This window comes from Mytilus trossulus, chromosome 3 (assembly GCF_036588685.1).
Source record: "Mytilus trossulus isolate FHL-02 chromosome 3, PNRI_Mtr1.1.1.hap1, whole genome shotgun sequence".
Lineage (NCBI taxonomy): Eukaryota > Metazoa > Mollusca > Bivalvia > Mytilida > Mytilidae > Mytilus > Mytilus trossulus.
In genome coordinates, this window is record NC_086375.1 from 78,925,547 (window position 1) to 78,948,488 (window position 22,942).

At 31.8% G+C, this 22,942-nt stretch overlaps 1 protein-coding gene across 3 annotated transcripts in view; it reads right to left on the reverse strand.

Annotated features, from left to right (window-relative positions):
* The window catches only part of LOC134712530 (sodium-coupled monocarboxylate transporter 1-like), a 52,318-nt gene that overhangs the window by 8,710 nt on the left and 20,666 nt on the right, over nt 1–22,942 (reverse strand). For 2 of the 3 annotated variants that reach the window (XM_063574170.1, XM_063574169.1), the window contains exons 2-8: nt 6,743–7,090; nt 6,188–6,256; nt 5,880–5,931; nt 5,147–5,214; nt 2,553–2,633; nt 1,275–1,348; nt 722–859 (exon numbers count right to left, since the gene is read on the reverse strand). In XM_063574170.1, the coding sequence (XP_063430240.1) occupies nt 722–859; nt 1,275–1,348; nt 2,553–2,633; nt 5,147–5,214; nt 5,880–5,931; nt 6,188–6,256; nt 6,743–7,084 (824 nt within the window). In that variant the 5' untranslated portion in view covers nt 7,085–7,090. Of the gene's footprint in view, nt 1–721; nt 860–1,274; nt 1,349–2,552; nt 2,634–5,146; nt 5,215–5,879; nt 5,932–6,187; nt 6,257–6,742; nt 7,091–16,586; nt 16,727–22,942 lie in introns of those variants that run through there. The other variant, XM_063574168.1, reaches the window with a different exon arrangement.

Consider the following 22,942-nt stretch of genomic DNA (forward strand, 5'->3'; position numbering starts at 1 on the left):
ACAAATTTTTTCTTTAATTCAGTCGAAAACTATCAAACAATTAATAGCATTCATAAGTGTAAATAAGGGACTACAGTAGTAAATTGATGTCCAAGTCTCATAAATCCAAACTTAACAAAACTAAAGAGTGTAAAACTCAGACACACGAAGCGATAAAATGAAAATCAGTTAATTATTTAGAAATAGTAAAGGCAACAGTAGTATACAGCTGTTCATAAATCAATTGAGAGAAAACAAATCCGGGTTTAAACTACAACTCAGGAAAACACATTAACTGTATAAAAGAGGAAAACAAAGGAACAACAGGAACCCTGAAATGCAACAAACACAAATGCCAACGTACGGTACATAGATACCAACTATTTTGACAACAACTACCATATTCTTGATTTGGTACAGGACATCTTGCGAAAACAAATGGTGGGTTGAGCCTGTTTGTATGGCTATCCGATCCTCCTGCTTATCTGACAATGTTATGTGTTGAGTTTGTTTTTATGGCTAACAAAACCGCCTGCTTATATGACAATGTCAAAAAATATACTAAAATGACAACTTAATAGCAGTAAGGATATACGTATCAACAAAGTATGGGCATATGGATAAATACGTCGATTACAATACACCTCAAGAGTATGTTGTAGTTATAGTGAACCGTAACATTTAATTTATCATATGTTGTTGTAACGCTCTAAACCATTGTTATTTGTGTAGAGATACTTACTTGTTTGCATCTTTTTGTTTCTCTAACGCACATATTCGCTGAACTGTTGGCTGTGAGAAAGTCATGTTTATCAAACGGATTGCTGATCCTACAACTAATCCCCAAAACGTATGACGAACTGTTGGGTCCAAGTCAAAACTGCAAGTATGCAATAGTTATTGATAAACGCTCTTTCGAAACAAAGTACCTTACTGCTACCATAATAACCTATCTAAACATGAGAAATTTAATATAAGGATAAAAACTAAGATGGCTTTCAATAGCAATGGTCGATAAAATAATCAGAAATTTATGAATGTGTTACTATGTACTGAATTCATCGAAACAGTTTCAAATATTCCTTCTATTTGATAAATCAATTATACAGTTTGAGTTCAAAAATTGGTTAAAAATTTGTTTGGTTATAGCAAATTCAGGCAAAATATTCGACATCTTGGAATTTAAAGATCGTAATGTCTGGTTGCAAATATTTGTTTCACTTATTAGAAATAACATATGAATAGGACAAAAAAGTTGTGGCAATAAACTAATCTATAATAGAAAATTTACTTACTCAAAGAAATTCATTCTTCCTGTTCGCGATGAAATATTAACGACTTCTCTAGGTCCGCCAGCGTCATATGTTCCCTTTATAAATGAAATAATGTCCGAGTTATAAGTATAAGATCATATGCAAACAAATACATGCTAGACCTTTTTTCACTCAGGCTGCTTTCATTAATCATTAACTCTACTATCGCTCGGCAAAAATAATCATGCATATAATGCCTACCCATGCTAAAACTACAATAAAGTATAGCTTGCATCAATATTTCTATAAATATATATTAAAACTAATTTAGATCAATACCTGTTTTGCTTTATTCCTAGCGCTTGACACTAGCTGCTGAATGTTTCTTTGAAATTATATGATGATTTATATAAATATACTTATAAATGAAAGGAAATGGGAATTAACTTCTTTTAAGATCAAGTAACTTATGTTGTGTGCTTTCTATCAAATGTTTACATATTTTGAAAGAATTCAATCAGTTATTGTTTAGACAATACAACATTATTGCTTTATTTTTTTCTGATATTTAGTTAGAGTTCATAGAAAAGAAGCTGTATACAAAATATAATCAAAATTTTGTGACAAAGCCCATTTACTGTTTCTTTGACCATGACTTATCAGTTTAGAATTTTTACAAAATTTGTACACTGTGTAATGCTCAATGTTTACATTTCACTAGTTGTTTAGGAAAAGTGGCAGTCGTTCATATTATTGTATCATATATATCTACAGAGAAGAGTTTGCGTTCCTATGAACAAAGCTTTCTATATGTCGACATGGTTTATCATTGACATGGTCATAATTACAAAATAAACTGTTTACAAAACTTTGAATTTTATGAAGTATTGGTATCTATGATAAGTTTAAATTATTTGTACAGTAAGATACTTTTAGGGGGCGGTGTTTGCCCGTTTTAAATATTGTTTGAGCTGTTTGTTCGATGGTATTGTTCTATCAAAATGTAATCAAACATAACAATCGACTGCATGGAAAATCAATCTCAATATTTATCGACAAACATTTTTATGGTAACTTTTTTAGGGAAGTATTTTAGGGTAGCATTTTTATGGTAGCATTTTTAGGGTAACATTTTAGGGAAACATTTTTAGGGTAACATTTTTAAAGGACACATGGTCATGAATCTACAATCTTGTTTTGTCCATATTTTTCATATATTTCACAATGATAGCTATAATTATTTAAAATCAAGCTTTTGCTATTATATCAACGGAGAATGAAACGAAAATATTTTAAAAAGAAAGAACCAATAATATATACCTTAATTAATACTGCAAAAACTCCAGTAAACATGATAAAGCACTGGAAAACATCTGTCCATATCACAGCCTTCAATCCTCCCTACAACAGTGTAAGCAAAACATAAAAAAATATATTGTCACTATAAAAAATTGAAACTCAGCCTCTTTTTTTTGACAAATTTGTAAAAAGATCAATTCCATATTTCAAAAAGCTTGAGAACATACTGTAAAATGAAAGATAACTTACCCTTAAGTTTCAATTCTTGTAGGACAAGTGTCCCCATGAGGTGTTGTGAAAGATTATTTACCGAAAAAAAATATATATGTTATCCATAAATAACCATAGCAAATCTATATACAAAACATCAGCTTCATATTGACAGGGAAACATTGCGTGAACGAAACTTCTGGCTTATCTTAACATTGAAAGTAACAGCAATGTGGTCATATAAGAAAGTTAATTGCAATACTGACATGTAAATAGGAGACTAAGTAAACGATATCATAATGATTTTAGGACTCTATATTGCAACAATTAGGGTCCTAGAAACTTTTGAAAAAGTTCATGATGCTAAACGACGAACAACGCGAGACAACTCATGAAAAAACTACAGATTGGTGTTTTAGTTCAGGCGGTAAACTACTGACACTAATATCTTGACTTTTAACATGTGTGCGTATATTTTGTTTTGATAACGATGCTCATATTTGTGTTTGGTTTCTTCGAGTGAAATATTTTGAAGATGAATACCATAACCAAAACAGTTGCCATGTTTGAATAGAGTTGGCAACAGATAAGTTTAGATGTTTAAAAATAGTTACGATTACCATCATACGATGTATATCCATTGTATGTTTGACTATTGTTAGGTAAGAAAATGGTTTATTTGAAAAGTTGGACTATCAAAATAAGACAGAAATATTTGTAGAAAGTTGCATTAATCCTTACTAGACTTACATAATAAGATATTCAACTTGGAAGCGTGTATCACTTAGAAAAATAAAACTCTTAACTAAAGAGCTCTTTAAAAGAATGAGATGATGGTTAATTATCATTGGTAATAGCAACCCTTTGTAAAGGATCGCAACGTCCTTTTACAATAAAGCCTCATCTGACTACGCCTAACTACCTCCATATAGCCTAATGATATTGTTCTTTTTTTCAAAACTAATGTGTGTATATCCGCAACAGCTTGAAACATTATTTGCAAAAGTAATTATTAAAAAAATTCGTATGTGGAAGGGACCAACATAATGAATATATTCGCATTTAATAATATATAACAAAATTTTGGTAATCCTAATTCTATTCTATTTTTTGTAAAATTTTAGTAATTCAAATGTGACGTCACTTTGTGTGTCGATCAATTCGGCAAACTCGACTGTGCCTTTTTATGACTTTTATGTGCTGGTTGAGTTGTTTTATGTATTCTTTTTTATTCTGTAGTTTGTCACCACTTTGGTGCTATCATGCATATCTATTATATAGTCATTTTTATTAATTTACTGTTTGCAAAAATATGAATTATTCTAAATACTAAGGATGTTCTTATCCTAGGCAGATAATCTTAGTCGTATTAGGCACAACCTTTTTGGAACTTTTGGTCCTCAATGCTCTTCAACTTTGTACTTGTTGTGGCTTTCGAACTCACCTGATCTGAGCTTCACTCATTAGTTTTGTGTAGCCGACACGGGCGTCTGGCGTATTAAATTATAAACCTGGTACCTTTTGATTGCCATTATTTGTGTGTTTCTCTGTCACATATGTTCTCCCATTTATTTGTATTGTAGACCTGTCATGTAATGTTGTCTTTTTAATGATATATTTAACATTGCCATAAAAGCGGGAGGTTTGACTATCCGCAAAATCAGGTTTAACACACCATTTTCTCTTAAAATGTCCTGTACCAAGTCAGGAAAATGACCATTGTTATATTATAGATCGTTTATGTGTGTGTTACATTTAAGAGTGGTGTTTCTGTTGTGTCGTAGTTCTCCTCTTATATTTGATATGTTTTCCTGAGTTTTAGTTTGTAACCCGGATTTTGTTGTTTTTTCTCATTGGATTTATGAATTTCGAACAGCGATATACTACTGTTGCTTTTATTTGTTTATGGAGTACAAATGTTCAAGAATGGGGTAAACACTTCCAATCCTATTTTTTAGGGATTGTATATGTATCACCATGAAGAAAGTCAAATCACAAAAATACTGAACTCCGAAGAAAATTCAAAAAGGAAAGCCCTTAATCAAATAGCAAATTCAAAAGCTCAATCACATCAAATGACAAGTTTTGGTTTAGATTATTCTAGTACTAAATACTCCATAAACTTAATAATTAGGTTTCATTATGTAGGGTGTCACTACAATGCATAATTTATTTATTCGTCAACATACATTAATCCGATTTGCAAAATTCAAATGCCTTTGCAAAGACTATGATGTTCATATAAAGTTTTGAATTCAATAGCGTGTGACATCAGAAAAATAAAAGAAGAGATAAACACAAAAATACGAAAAAGTCTACTTAATCCTGCAATCCTCGATTCATTTTATTTTTTGTTTTAATTGTTTACTCTCCCACTGACGAAGTTTCACGTATTCAACACTTACAATAGCTGTGTACAATACAGATGCTGTCGATATACAGAGTACAGATGCCCAAAGTGGAAAGTCCGTAACTAAAAAAGAAAAGCAAGCATTTTGAAGACATTGTTTCGTTGTTGTCATTATTGAAGACTAAGTATTGGTACTAAAAACAAAACATTTCACACATTGGGCATAAGTACTCCTTCTCAATTTTTATATACTTAAGTGTGAAAGTACAATAACCTCTCGCCCATATAAAAAAGAATAGAAAAACCCTTAAATAGAACAAACCCATTTCACATGCCTAAAGAACAGTCAGGACTTCGACTTATGCAGAAAGTTATCTTTGCAGTACTTAAGTATTATATTCCCCTTTCCCTCATATAAAACATACATTAACATTCAGATGCTGAACAAATAATCGAAATGTATCATAATATTTGTGTTGCTTTAAAAATTAAATAAAATGTCTATCAGATTCAGAAACATGAAGGTAGTAGGTTTCCACTTGAATCTGTACGGAGTCCGTTGTATTTTTTACCATATCTGTCTGATATTGTGTTAAATACATGTTAAACTGTTTTGAATGCCATTTTCAGCAAGTTTGCAATGAAATTGCTGCTTATCTTTTTTTTTTTAAATAGAAAGCCTGATTATCATAAAACCTGTCGTAAAATTCAACTTAACCGTTACTTTTGAAATTGCTCAAAATTACAGATTTTTTTCGAAATATTAGATGAATACTAGAAATAGTTACCTGCTTCTATGGCTAAACCAGGACCGTACAATACAAATGCCATATAAACTACCTGCAATGAAAATCAACTGAGTTTATTTTTATTTATCTTCCTTGTAAGTTTACCAGAATGGTAGCTACATGTGTAGTAACCCTGTTTAGTCAGTCACATATAAAAGAAATCTTTCTTATTTACATTAAAACAAATCTCTGAAATATATATGAGATTATGAAATAAAAATTCGCATTCTAAGCAATGCTTGTACTTCAACCAATAAATAAATGTTGTTATACAATAAATTACAATGATAAATTGATTGACTACTTACATTTGATAGCATTCCTAACAGTGTACCCAATATTCTTACTGCTTTACTTTTATATCTTAATTCTAAATACTGAAAAGAAATGAAAATATTTCACGTATAATGTGAGTATCTCTTACTTCATTTTATGTTTTAATAGGTTTTTTTTATATAGCAATGAACTTAAAAAATAATTTATGTAGACGTATAGATTGATTGATTGTTGGTTGATTGTTGGTTGTTTAGCGTCCAGTGGTAAATATGTCATGCATGTTCTGGATGATATATGTATAGATATAGCTTTAGTGTTTTTGGACTTTCCGGGTTGTTGTTTCATTGATCTGTACATTGTATCTCCTTTTATTCATATTTATCATGTGAAAGACTCGGTATTATTCAATACACTAATAGACTATAGAAGAAACAAAACTTGTTCGTATAGGCGTTTCTGTGGAGTTGTAAGTCCCCGAAACAATATCGCTGACCTTTTATTTTTTATAAAATAGGATTTCATTTATTAATTAAACTAATTATTTGAGCTGATCTCACAATTTATAATATATAATAGTAAATTGTTACCTCAAATACACTTGTAATTTTTAATGGATGAATTAATGGTACTACAATTCTTGTTCCTAAGAGTACAGCCAGTAGGAAACCAACACTGCTCATTACAAACATGATTCCATAGGTGTATACCTCGGCTGGATATGCTAACATCATGATGGACGATTCAAAGGACACAATCAATGATAATGTCACAGGAATAATACTCATTTGTCGGTTCCCAACCAGATATTCTGATGTTGTTTTCTGCTTTCCTCCTGCCATAGCTTGAAAAATGCCAATGCCGATAGAAATGGCGACAGAAATAGCAAAGACAACATAATCAACAGCCACAAATCCTACCCGTGTTTCCATTATATCCTACAATACATAAATAAAAACTCATTTATTCAAAGACGAAGACTTTAACATCGCATATTACTCCTTAGATATGACGATGGCCGTACTGTGAACCCTATTTATAGTAGTACTTGCTTGAATTTACGTCACTTGCACTTTTATTAGTAGATAGTTGTCTCATTAACAATCATGTCACATCTCTTTATTTTTAATATCAGATGTTTTAAAGGTACACATTCTGAGAGCTTTTGTCCTATATGGATATTCTGCATGTTTACTCGTTACCCATTTGTTATATATATATATATAGCAATTTCGGGCTGAGCCATTTTCATGAACTACAGAAGCTCAAACGGTAAACGGTGCATATATTACCTGTTCGCGTTTTTGGAGTATTTTCTGGAAAACACGAATGATTGATTAACCATATGACGGGCGATAGGCGACAAACACCAAATGATAAGCAATGCTCACATGAGCAACAAATGTATTTACGTCAATTTTTAGCAAAAACAATAACCCATACGATAGTAGCATGTCCTTCAAGAAGAAAATTGCTTCATAAATGTTCGAAAATTAATATATAATTTGAATAATAAACACAGGGTCATTTTTAAATGCACTAAATTTTTGGGATGATAAAGTTACAGAAAACATAAAAATGACGAAGACAACACTCAACATTTAAAGAGTCCAAAACAGCTGAATTTACCTTCATCAGGAACGATGAACACGGAATATTTGATAGCCAAGGATACACAAGAACCGAAAACATTGAAGAGCTATATTTCTAAATAGGACCTTATATGCTTTTTGAATTTCCTTTCACCAGAAACACCGAAAGCCGACTATCAAATACATAAAAGACGGATGTTAGGAAATTTCCGGAGTGCCTATTTGTAAACAAAATAATAATTATGAATTTATTCTTCGGTGAAAAAATGAAAACAATCCAGCTTCCACCGTAATGTAGATTGGCATGGTCAGAGTGTTGTCAAAGGGTTATGATTCTTTGCACAGTGTATTGATGCACACATATTTAAAGAATATTTTTTGGAATTTTGCATAAGATTTATAATATTTTTTTTTTTTAATTAGAGTGCACTAGAATACTAGCATGGTGAAAAATTCAATATATATAGTATCTGCATGACATCCAATCAGTACATATATGTGCAATGAAGTGTTCTAGCTTATTAATATTTTTATTACATTATATAAAAATTTGACCTTTTCAAATGATGAGACTCATAAAAGTGAGAGGGTTAGCGCTATAAAACCAGGTTTAATGAACCATTTTCTCTACATTTGAAAATGCCTGTACCAAGTCAGGAATATGACACGTCTTGTCCATTCGTTTTTTATGTGTTTCGTTATTTGATTTTGCCATGTGATTATGGACTTTCCGATTAGATTTTCCTCTATGTTCAGTATTTTTGTGATTTTACTTTTTTCAATAGTTTTTCTGTATATATGTTTTGGTTCAGTTTTGTATTTGTAATTTGTAAACGTCAGATATTGTACATGTATCATGCCTATATTGAAATTTACTCTAATAGATTTATTTAATTTGCCCCCTGCCCCTGTGATCTAAACAAATGTTGAAAATATGAGCACATATCCACGGACGCTAAAAGTGATTTTTTCTGAAATAATTTTGCTGAACACAGCTATTTACAGCTTGTTTCGGTAACCGAAAGAATATGCTATGGTAATCCATTAATATATTTATAACTTTTATGCAAGTCAAAACTTAAGGTCGCTACAAATTCAAGGTCGTACCATTTGAATATGGTTCTATATAATCTTGACCCAAATGTTTTGTTTATCATTCAAAGTTAAATTAAACATAATTTTGTAAATGATATATGTACGAGTGCGATTAATTATAAAAGTCTGCATCATTATCTGTTATATATGTGTAAACAATCATCACTTGTACAACATGTCAACATTGTAAACTTTTTTAGAATGCTTTATAATATTATGTTACACAGAATGAACCTACTGAATGAGCCATAAAAAATAAGTCATAAATTATTCGTTAAAACACGAATACATTCTCCTCATCTTCAACGTTTGTTTGTAGTTTATAAATAGGCCGAGCCAAGTCATTCATTAGTGAATGATAACGCTCTACAAACTGAAGTGAAATGTTTCTTGACTTACCGTTTGTACGTTAGACCACTCATTGAGATTTAAAAGGGGGAGTGTTGATATTCGAAAAAGTTGTTTCCCATTTCTGGGAGTAGATTTCTTCCCCAGAACCAACTGATATGAGGGAACGTCCATTATAAATTTCCTGTTTACAAAACTTTGAATTTTCGAAAAACTAAGGAATTCTTTATCCCAGGCATAGATTACCTGAGCCTTATTTGGTACAATTTTTTGGAAGTTTGGATCCTCAATGCTCTTCAACTTTTATACTTATTTGGCTTTATAAATATTTTGATATGAGCGTCACTGATGTGTCTATGAAGACGAAACGCGCGTCTGACGTACTAAATTATAATCCTGGTACCTTTGATAACTATTTCAACTGTTCATCATTGTCTGATTGAGCGTTTTTTTTTATACATTAAATTTAAATGCTTTATTGGTATGAAAATAAAATTAAGAATTTAAAAACTCCTGCCCAACCTCTCAACGTTAAATGATCGTTCCCTAAGAAATAAAGAAAAACACAAAATTGCGCTGATCCTTTTTTCTCTGAATATATAGGATTCTGTATCTCTGTTCGTGTTACACGTATATTTGCAAAACTATAATTATTATCCCCATAGGTATATCAAGTGCAATGAACATCGGGTTTAATATCTATAAACAATGTTAATCTGAAATTTTTATTATCAAAATAAAATACATTTTGGTAAGGTCAGTCTCCAACCTTTTAGCAACGTACTAGTAACTGAAAATATTCATTTCTGTTTGTCTTCATCATACATGTATTTCCTTTTTGATTTATATTATTTCTGTTTGTCTTCATCATATAAAAAAGAAGATGCGGTATGACTCTTTGACTTATATACTACCGTTGGATGGACTTGGATTACCACAATTTTTTTGTATATAGTAAAATCAACGACTACGATCAGCGGAATTAATAAAAAAAAGTCCAAAAATAGGGGCATAGGAACATGGAAAATACAAAGACATCCCATCAGACAACACAGACACACACACCAACCCACACACACACAAATTACAAAGCAAAGGATAGAACTTACAAAACATAGTGAATGCTAAGATTATATTCATAAAGTGGAAATAAAAACACATTCTAGAGTGGTGCGAATGCACTGTAGTATGTATAGAAGAGTTGATCAGACAGGTTTATAGCTACCCAGTATTATCTGAACAACATTAAAATATAACTGACTGTATCTTCAAACAGTTATGCATTTATAACCTAGAAGCACTCATAACTCTAAATACAAACAACAAACAGGAGTCAAGCAGAATTATGAGGGTCAATAAACTTACATATCGCATTAACCCACATAGACATGTTGTGTTGGTATAATACGAAAATATTTTAGAAGCATTTTTAAGGTATCTTCTACGATTTTAAGCAAAAATACATGAACAGTAGGTTTTGTTTCTGTTTCTAACGTTTATAAAAGCATACTATTGAAATAATATGGCGGCTATAATAGTCAGTTTAGTTTAATTTTGTCAAGATAACCTCAAAACAATGCAGACGAAGTATAATAATCATTAATGAATTGCAAGTCAATAATTCACGTCAAAAATTTGAATCCGTATGCATTTGATGCGACCTTCAATTTGAGAACCTTTGTTGGAAATGGGTTGTGTATATATATGTGCTCAAATGTAAGGCGATTGAAGGAATGCCAGCGGAAAAGGTGAAACAAGGGAAGGCGACAGTATGAAGATCGATTTCGACCAGCAAACACATCAATTTGATACAGGTTACATGTCTTTATCTTAAGAAATGAGATCATCGACCTTAAACTGTTGCACGTGCTTTTTATTTGTATTTTTTGTTAACCTGTTTATTTATATTAATAGTTTTTATGGTATCACATGCGCATCGACAGTTTTTGTGAGTCATACCGATAGTTTACGAGTTGATCCTTTACTACGAATTAAGTGCTGTTTTCTTTAGATGTTTAGAAATTTTGGCCACCGTTCGGTAGATAAAAATCTGGCGTCTAATGCTCCAATTTCCCCGGATATTAAAATTAGTCCCCTAGCGACGAAGTCGAAAGGGACCTTAGGTTTTCACTCCGTCCGTCTGTCTGTCTGTCTATCCGTGAGTCCGCCAAATCAGTTTTCCACACTTTGTTTCGTCATGCTTAAAAATATTGATTTGATAATTAGAATATAGTATCAGAATACGTTACAAATCAATTTTGAATTTTGTTACGGTCTGATGATTTTGTGCAGAGTTATGGTCATTGTACTTAGAAAAATTCACTAAAATAGTCAGTTTTCCAAACCTTTTTCCCCATGCTTAAGATATTGATTTAATTTTTGGTATATAGTTTAAGCGTGACAAGTTTTGGATCAAGTTTGAATTTAGTTCCGGTCGGATGAATTTGTGCAGAGTTATGTGCCTTGGACTTGCAATATTCACTCAATTAATGACACTCTTTTTCGTTTAGCTTGAAGGTTGACAAATTACAGATCATCATCGATTTTTTTCCCGTCTGATGATTTTATGCAGAGTTGTGGTCCTTGTTATATAATTTACACCATGTCAAGTAAGAATTTTGTTCCAGTACAAAAACTTTTTAACCGATAAGGGACTTTGTATTTTTATGAAATATTATCAGAATGCTTGTTTATTGTTGAAAAAAATCGGAATACTTTCAAATAAATAAAAAAATGTTGAAATTAAGGAAATATCTTTATCAGACGAAAATCGCTTCGCCTGAAAACTGGTAATGTAAGGAAAAGATTGTTGCAATTAGAGGTCGGTCCATCGAAAACAAATCGTCGAGTTCTTTTAACATCAGAAAAACAAAATGGGAATAGTGAGGTTCTTTTTTAGCATGCAATCAGATTATTACGAATCCATAATGTAGTTTACAGAATGACGGGATGAATTCAGGAAAATTGTTTATTTATTTATTTTATACTTACGTCTGTTCTCGTGTATTTAAACTTTTTTTTTAATTTGACAAATAGACTGACGCTGATTTATAATTACTCATTAAAGACAAATTATGCATTGACATTATGTTTTATTCATTTAAAAAAAAAACGACACAAAGGTAGTATATTCATACTAATGTTATGTAATTGAAAGTGCATGTACGAGAGCATTTTATATGATAAATTAATAATGAAATGCAGAGCATAATTTGACATACTTTATTTGATGAAAGCAAAACGAAAAAGAAACAGCAATTATAAATCACGGTTCCGACAACAGAAATGAAGTAAATATTTACCGAAGATTTATTGATTGTTGTTATCTTTACGTCCAGTAACAAATATTTCATGACCTTTCATGTATCTGTTCAGAACGAGAATACAATTTTAATAAACAATAAATACAATATGTTTGTTGTGTAATAGAGATCGACCAGCCGAGGATGAATAAAGAGGAGGAAATATTAAAGGGATAACGACTCAGAGACAAACAATAGTATACAAAACACAACATAGAACACTGATCGACAAGAACCCTATCTGAAACTGGGAGTTATATCAAGTGAATGCATCACATTTAAGCGGATAGGTAATTGACACTTATCTAACCTTAATTACCAAATTCAAAATCACCGGTCATGTAAATTGTCTACATGTAATCCTGAAACCTGACCGAGAGTAAAATTTTTAAATTGAAAGATTTTTCACGAAAAAAGATAGACAAGACTAACACTGTTAAAAACAACACAAACATTAAAAGAATTAAAACAGGAATAAGAACAACGCTTAAAACTAAATACACGAATCCCTAAAAAAGACATAGGAATTATCGCTCCGGAAGGATGAGCAGATCCTGCTTCATATGCGGCATCCTTCGAGTCGATCATGTAAGTACCAACCAGGTGATAAGTCGAATTAGGTAGGTCATATTCGAGATTAAGAGGAGGTGATTGTGATCAACACATAATTAACTTTTTTTTTACAGATATTCCATAACAGTTAATGAATTCACGTCTGTTAAATGTTGAAGAGATCACCGCCATGAACTCTTGCTTTTAAAATAGTTTCCTGGTAAACAGCAACCCTCTGAAAAGAAGGCGGAAAACTGGAACGCCACTAGAAAACGAGAGTATATTAGAGAGGAACATAAACTTCATATTGAAAAACAGGCCACTTTCCAGCTCCCCAAAGAGTAATTGCAAGGATTCTGCACACAGTTTTACCGTCAGTAGAAAGGAACCAAACAGTTGACAAAGGGGTAATTATACAAATAAATATATCTTAGGCTAATAGATCGAATAAAATGACAGATTTAACATGAATTCCAACCTACCCTTTATATAACTAGCATTGGACCTAACCAAGGTAAAACGTTTCAGTCTAAAGTTTCAAGTTCTCATATTGTTTTTTGAATATTTGGGTGAAAATTCGAATTTAAAAATTACTGAAAAATCGCGTTTTTGGAATACATGAATGGTTTTGATAAGAAAATAACACTCTGTAAATATGAAACCAATCGGACAATTATTAAACAAGGTATAGTGTATCCAATTGCATTACATATGTAACATATATTGCCTTGTATCGTTAATTTTAAACTTGCAATCGCAATCTATACATACTGGTTGATTTTTTTTTTAAAGATTCTCGTGTGTTATAGTATTCGAGCATGACAAAAAAAAACCACATTAAAATGATTTAATGAAACTGTTATAATAATTACTGCTTTGAACTCTTTGGTATTTAAATTTCCTTTAAAATGGATATGAAAACGTTAGGAAATTCCAACTTGTATTCATAGGTTCGATGCTTCTTATTAAACAAACCATCAAATATTTATACAAAATAGTTTATTATAAACAAACACAAACACACACACAACAATACGTCACAGTAGTTTAGTTTTCAAAAACCAATGGATTGTTCAAGTATAGACTAAACTGTACACTGATAATTAATGACCATTAAAAATTATGCAGAAAAAAAAACGAAAACGAAAATAGCAAATTTAAATCATTGAAGTACAGTGTTAAATTCAAAAAGAGGAACGAAAGATACCAAAAGCATTTGGGATAGTCAAACTCATAAATCTAAAATAAACTGACAACGCCATGGCTAAAAATGAAAAAGTCAAACAGACAAACAATAGTACACACGAAACAACATTGAAAACTAAAGAATAAACAAAACGGACCCCACCTAAATTTAGGGGTGATCTCAGGTGCTCCGAAAGGGTAAGCAGATCCTGCTTCACATGTGGCACCCGTCGTGTTGCTTATACATTTTGATGACAAATCCGGTAAATAGTCTTATTTGGTCAAACTACGACCTTTAACTGAATAAAAAACATTTTGTAAATATTTGTCAGCTTCAATTCCGTTACTTTTTTTACTAAATGTTTAGTTAATTTCATTTCCTATCTAAACTGCACGTAAAGATAAATGACACGATTTCTTTGCCATAATTAGAAGGTTTACAAAACTGTTGTTTTGCCTATAGTCAAAGGGAGATTACGCAAGTACATCTGATCAATATATTTCCATGATATCAGGTCACACAATTCGGTTATTCTCAATCGCATGTAATCGTTATGAAATTACTGCAAGGTCATTCACCTTGAAATTTGTATAGTTAATTCCCCCTTTATTGTTTCCACTATCTTTCGAAATCAAGGAGGTTATAAAACAGTAAACATTTAAGTATTCAATGATTTAAATAACCCAATTTAAAGATTTTTAATCAATTTGAAAACTATCAAATCACATTGTTTCATAACATCAATGACCTTGAACCTACAACCTAGTAGAGAACGAAACGACGTGCTTTTACGTTATTCAATTTTACTTAAGCAATGCTGCTTTAAAAAAAAAATCGAAGATTCAACGACAATGAATTAGGATAAGTGGCCGAGTAAAATTCATATCTGTTCCATAATAGTTATATAAAATGGATCATCGACGCACTTCAAGCACATGATCCTTGAGTTTCGAATGCCGCAAGACTGACAGAGACTGACGAGAGAGAAGCAGCAACTACCTTTTTCAACGAGTTCATGGATTTGAACCACGGCCCCTCTCGAGACGACCGTGCAATCCGCTAAATGCTTTTGATTAGGTAGAGGTGGATGAAAAGATTTTTCAGGGGGCGCCCCCCTTTGTGTAAAAAAATATGATTATAAAAGGAATCAGTGAAGCATGACTAGAGCGGGCCCATTCTTAGGCAGGCAGTGGGCCCCCTTATGAATATGTCCGTACAGTTTGCAAAACGCATTTAAAATAGTTTACATACATGTATGTGCATGAATAATTGAGTAAGGGAGATTAACAAGAAAGATCAAGTTGACTTGGGTATATGGTCATCTTTTAGTACTCTTCAATTCTCCTGTATCAATTCGAAGTCTGGTCACGTCAGAAAGGGTGTATTGAATCCGATGCCTCGTATAGAAACAGTGCCATGCTCTATGCACTTTTATAACCATTGCACGAACTCTTTGAGGGATTCGTAGGTGGGCCATTGCAAGGCTCCATTTTCATCCATCCATCCAATATGTCATTATTTTTCTTAAAGCATTCATTATTTCCCGGTCGACCCCGTATTGCCGCAATGTCAATTAAATCATATTAAATCTGAACATTCATGATTTGTTTTCGACCAGATGCTTAGCAAACTTCAATCAATCAATTAATTAGTAAGGAGATTATACAATGGAGATTATACAATTTCAATACAAGTAACCTCAATACAATATACAGCAGCTAATCCAGCTATTTTTTTCTAACAGAAGATTGGTTCTTTCTTGCGGTTAGCTCTATAGTAAGATAAGATCAGATTTATTATATCACTATTTAGTGTCCCCATCTGAATAAGATGTCCACAAGAACATTGTTCAAACTAAAGCAGTTGAGTTTTAATTTGACTTGATTGACGAAGTTTTACCCCTTTCCTAATACACGTAACACCCTCAGACTCTCGTTATCGCCCATTCCCCCTTGAGTCTTTATGGACTTTAAGCGTGTGCTCCCTCTGGCATCTTTCGTCTCTCTTTAACAAGACCCTTAATTTGTTCCTTTCGTTTTATGTATGAATGGAAAAAAATTCATGCTTATACTGTCTCTGTTATACGTTTTTGCTCCAGAAATTCCCAAAATAATGAAAAAGTAATGGAGAAATAATTATTCCCGTAACAAACTTTACGGAGAAAAATTACTTGTTAAACGAAAGACATGAAAAGTTTTATTTACAAAAGATCGAAAAAATGTTCAGAAAGAAATAATGTAGAAATGTAATAAATAAAATAGTCAAGATTTGATGGAATTCAACATGTTATAATTCGTTTTGCTAATTAACGCGTTTCTTTTTTTTTAAATATTTTTTTAACTATGATAATAGTGCTTACCTTGGCTGAAATGTCCCCCCAAAATACTGGTCTGAATGGTGCTTAGTTGTATCTGACCTCTTTTATATTATGTAAACATCGTGTTCACTAACCGTACTTTTTTCACTTATATAACTTCGGGTCATTCGCGTGTAAAATTTACACGCTTTTACCTCCCTTTATACACTGATGCATGGGAACACTATGTCGTTCTGACTTTCATCCTCACGAGTTAATGGGAAAGGAAAATAAAGGATATAAATGCTTATCACAAACATTAATAAATGAATAAAAATGTCTATAAATTATTAAAATTAATATAGAAAACTATACTTATAATAAATAGCATTTCGTCGATTACAACGTTATTCTAATTATGTTAACTGCGGATTTAGTTGCATAAGAATGCTGTTCATTGATGAAATATTACACCATAACATTGAATGGAGTACTGAAGTTATACATTTTGCAATCGTATGTTATTACGTTTTAAGTGGCTTTTTGTGCCCAACCTACGATAGTAGAGGGGCACTTTGTATTCTGGTCTGTGCACACGTTCGTTCGTCTATCCGTCCATTTGTACGTCCCAAAGTTGGTTTCCGTTCTCTAACTTGAGTTTGTCTCAATTAATTGTTATGAAACTTAAACATAATGCTTATTACAACAAAACTCAGATCAAGTAAATATTTGGGTAATGTCACTTTAACTGTTCTCATGTCATGTCCCTTTATAACTTATATGAAAGCGTGGGGATCATCTGTGTCCAATCGACACATTCCCCATTTATTTTCACTATATCTTAATGTGTGGTAGGTTTTTTGTTACTTCCTGTTTGTTTGAATATGATCCCTATTTAAACAGTGTAACTCAAGATTATTGATACAGAACACAGAACGGGAAAAGATCCTTGTGAGGTTTATAAAATATTCAGCGGGATTTCTAATCATTAGTCACCATTTAACGGGCTATTGGTACCGACAAGGTACCAATATCGCGAGAAGACCAATGTTCAGTTTATATGATATTCAAGATTTCTAATCATATAAAGTCACCATTAAATAAACTTATCATAGATACCAGGACTAAATTTAGTAATACGCCACGGACTATTGATACTTATGTGCAGTCTTAATAAGGGGCTACCTGGTGCTATAATGAAATTGAACTTATACCGGTAAGGAACATATTTACTCTCAAAAATAATGTTCTTTCAAAACTTTTTTTACATAAGAAGGTTATTTTCATTTAAAACATGTTCAAAGCAAAATGACGTTATGCAAATATAGCTTTAATTATGTTTATTCTTAACGTGTTTAGTCGAAAGATCAAATTGTTTATAAAAGCTTGTTGATATTTTATACAAATTTACTGATGCAAGAATACATGTTACAAAATAATGGGGATCAACTTATTTATTTAAGTTGAATGATTTGTACTAAATCCAACAAAATCCCACTTGACATACTTGCAAAAACGAGTTGTTATATACTAAACGATTAACGCTTTGTATAACGCAATCATCGTGTTACAAAACGAAATTGAGATATTTTTTTACCTCAATAAAATTTTACTTTGTCAAAGGCAAATTTTGGTGTATTATTTAATATTCTGAGCATCATTTTAATTCAACAGTATGACTTGTAAACAGTTCTAAGTGTATACCTTTTTATCTTTAAATTTATTTTCAATATTATCTGCATACAAAAATATAAAAACCTATAATGTCAACTCGCTGAACAAGTATTTTTATGTCACCTATGTTTAAAATACTAAAAGAAAGTCAAAATAAGAATACCATAGAGACCATACAAGATCAGTTGTTCAATGATTCAAAAAAATAGAAATTGAAAGGAGTTGTTTGAAATGTGTCTGACAATCAATATTAAAGAAGGAAGGAAAGTGTATCAAACTGAACCGAAAAATTGACAAGAAAATACGGAAGTGTTATATTGTATGTTAATCGGGAAAGATAAAGATATCGCCTTTGATTTGTTTACAGATCTGTTAAATGCAGCTTCCATTAGAAAGAAATATCTGCTGTTGATAAATTCCAAGGGTATCACACAACCGTTGGTAAAATATTTGTAAAAAGAAAAGAAAACAGGAGAAAGAAACAGTAGAAGGTGACATTTCTTAGAAAAAAAATGATTCAAAGCGTCTGAAGCAGCCGAAGGCGAAATATTTTAGAAAGAAATGATTCCAGAATTATGAAACAGTATAGAAGAAGCCTATTTCAGAAAGACATTATTCCAGTGGAATGAAACAGTCGAAGGTAAAATATTTCAGAAATAAATGATTTCAGAATTATAAAACAGTAGAAAGCGAAATACATTTTTGTATTTCAGAAAAGCAATAGAAAGTGAAATATTTCAGAAAGAAATTATTCCAGAAGTATGAAACAGTAGATAGTGAAATATTTCAGAAAGAAATTATTCCAGAAGCATGAAACAGTAGATGGTGAAATATTTCAGACAGAAATTATTCCAGAAGTATGAAACAGTAGATAGTGAAATATTTCAGAAAGCAAATATTTTAGAAGTATGAAACTCGACCATATTGTTGATATACCTGTTTGTAAAACACATTTAGATGGATTCATTTTTTTACAAACAGTCTGTATTCTAATTGTTACTAATTGTACAGGTTTCTACTTACAACAACAAAGGGGACGTTTTAGAAAACCAGAAGTGATCTATCCTTCTCATCTTTGGTAGCCACATGAAAGAAGAAGAGAAAACATTACCCATGCATCTTTATACCAAATACCTAAATTTAACAAAAATCCTTACAAAGAACATTTCACATGAACAACTTGGTCCCCTGATGTTCAACTAGACATCTTTCTAAAGTGTTTTCCACTATTCTTTCTACAAAATAAGGAAATATTACCTTTAGAAATATTAAGATAAGTGATATCCAATCAGAGCTGTCATTAGATGTGCAAGGTAATAGTAGTATACCGCTGTACGAAAGTCATAAATCGATTGAGAGAAAACAAATCCGGGTTACAAACTAAAAAATGAGATAAACACATGAACTGTAAGAGGAAAACAATGAAACAACAGAAACACTGAAGTGAAACAAAAAAAAAACAAACAAACAAAAACAGACATTGTCAAAGATACAGAAATAAACTATAAGACAACAACTGCCATTTTTTTGACTCGGTTCAGGACATTTTAATAAAAAAAAAGTTTAAAAAAATGGCTGGTTGAACCTAGTTTTGCGGCTAGCAACACCTCCCGGTTTTATGGCATTGTTAAATATAACACAAAAAGGATAACATTAAATGGCAGGACTACAGTACAAATAAATGCAAAAACATAACGGACAGAGAAATACACAAATAAACATTAGTAAAGGACATATCGACATGCTAATTTTAATTAAAGGTACCAGTCCTACAATCTAATACACCATAGGCGCGCTTAGTCTACATAAGAGTCATTAGCGACGCCCAGATCAAAATCGAAATGAAAGCCCAAAAAATACAAATTTAAAGAGTCCGATGACCCAAAATAGTTGTGCCAAACATGGCGAATCTTATCTAATTTAACTTTTGATTTTCTACTCTTAACGCAAAACCATTCCCATGTTTCATTGAAATCCGTCAACATCGACTTATCGGTAGAGCTTTTTTCAAAACAAAAAAAATTGCACAGGAACATAGTCTTCCAACAGAAACTGTCCTAACAGAAATAAAAAGAAAACGACCTTCTTGTAGAGCGTTGTCTCAGTGTTAATCATAACACACCTGCTTTTGTATATGGAAAAGGATCGATTGATACCAAGGGTACATTTACAAACCAGTAATCGAGGAGAGGGGACTAACAACGCCATGGCAAAACACAAAAAAAGACGATGCGACGAATACATCTACAAAACCCTTCATATAACACTATAGATTGGGCAACAAAGACCACACCAACAACTAGGATTGGACTCATGTGCTCCGTAAAGGAAAGTAGTTCCTGTAGCATCCTTCGTGGTGCTCAATCGAGTATAAATTCAGTGATGTCACAATAGAGTAAAAGAAAGACTATATTGTAGTCTTACAACATATCTGTTAGCATTTGTCACACAGATATTCCATAGCTCTCATCCAAACATGTGAAGAGGTTTATAAAACTTTCGAAAGAATAATTTCAACTTCACTTGGAACACCTGGTTAAATTGTTTCCCAATAAGCAGTAACCCCCTATCAAGGAAGTCATGATACATGAAATGAAAGCGTTGGAATTTTATATACACTGGGAGATATATAATTCTATTCGTATTTTTAGGGCCAACATCATGAATTGGTTGACCAATGCGATGTGTTTGATATCTCCGCACACTGGGATATGTTTTTTTTATAAATTCTTAAGATACCAGTTAGTTATTCAAACGAGTTTGTTTATATTTCGATTGAGACGTGTGTGAATTCACATGGCGGATTGTATTTTCAACAGGAGAAAATAACCCTGTCAACGTACCGATCTTTCTCATTTTGGCGCTTATGTGATACAATCAGTTTTTATTTGTTACCTTTATTTTTCTTATTAAAAGATTAAAACGTTTGTAAACTACTGTCGAATTAGGTCAATTTCCAAAAAAATGCATATTTTATAAATTTTAGACAAAATAACAATCAAGCATTTGATATAAACGATAATACCTCGTATATCAGAGATTTGTTTTTTGAGAGATAACGTATAAAAACACAACCAGGTTTTTTTATTCGGACGTACATCTGACACGGCATCAATATAAACAACCTTGAAAAGATGAGGAACATATTCTTGGTCAATTGACGATAAATGTAAGAGCTCTACTTGGAGGAAAGTAAAGGCAACAGACATGTTTTAAAAAATTTGCGTTATGTTAAAAAATGAAAATAGTTTTTATACATAAAACCAGAATGCTGTAAAAGTGCATACAAGAATTATCCAAATTACAGTATTCAGCCTTGACCATCTACAATTGTTGTCGTCTTAATAAATTTCGCTCTTTACCAAAAAAAGATACCCATTGAATATTACAAACAATCTGGTATGTTTATAAATGCTGACCTAGACAAAAAGTGCATTCAAATGAATTGTTTACATTTCTAACCGATTTTTTGGTCAATTCTATTTGGCAGTTATGCAAGCTTTTATTTTGCCAAATTACTGTACAATTAAAAGTACAATTATACTGAAAACCAGATTCATTAGGGCTTTCACAAGCAACTAGTCGAATTGTTTCGGCATCAACTTTATAGTTAGCGTGGTTACATTTTAATATTGTGTCGTTGTTCTCCTCTTATATTTAATGCGTTTCCCTCAGTTTTAGTTTGTTTATATTCCGATTGAGACGTTTTTATTCGTATTTATTCGTATATCATGAATTGGTTGACCAATACGATGTGTTTGATATCTTCGCACACTATACCCCGATTTTGTTTTTTGTCCATTGATTTATGAGTTTTGAACAGCTGTATACTACTGTTGTTTTTATTTACAAGTCATTTGCAGTTAGTCAACTTGATTAAAAAAAAGCTATATAACTGATATTCTTGCCTACTATAAAATATTTGTTTTATTAACTCATTGTTGAAAACTTCATCATTTGGCTGTCTGAGAGTAGACATTCATTATCTTCTTTTATTCCATGTATCTTATGTATATAAACTTAGACTGACATAATGTTAACCCAGACATGTATGAATTCTGTATTTGTTATAAGAGATCTTAATGACACTATGTATAAGCTTTTGTCAATTTTTTGCTTTTTCATTATCAGAATGGTTTACACTACTAAAATATGAACTCTGTGCATTGTCAGTTACTTGACATTAATGTTGGTTAACTTAGCAAAGATATGTTGTTTTTGTTCGGTCACACAGCAGGTGAATATATTTTATAAGCGAACTAGTAATAGTTTACTTTTATAAATTGTTATTTGTTTGGAGAGTTGTCTTATTTGCACTCACACCACATCTTCCTATATCTAGTTTTTTTTATGAACACTCTATACATTTATATCTTTATAGTTTTTTTCGACTGCATTCATGTCGCATCGGTTAATCATTCGGAAGTCAAACTGAATAGCAGATTCGATGGCTAACACTACAGCAGCAAAATATAGATGAAGATTTAAATATTTTTTCAGATTGACGGAAAAGGTTTCAGAAATACCCTAGTTCATCCATTTGATAAAATAATCGCAATATTTGGCAAAGGTAGCAAATTATGGTATCACGATAGAAATAAAATAGATTCATCGTATCGCCGGGGTGCATTCCGTATGCGGGTATGAACTAATCTAATTTATTGTAGAAGCCGCTAAAAATAATTTGTCTGGTCCAGCAAAGAAAATGGCCGAATTGAATCAAGTATGCCGACAGAGCTGTATAG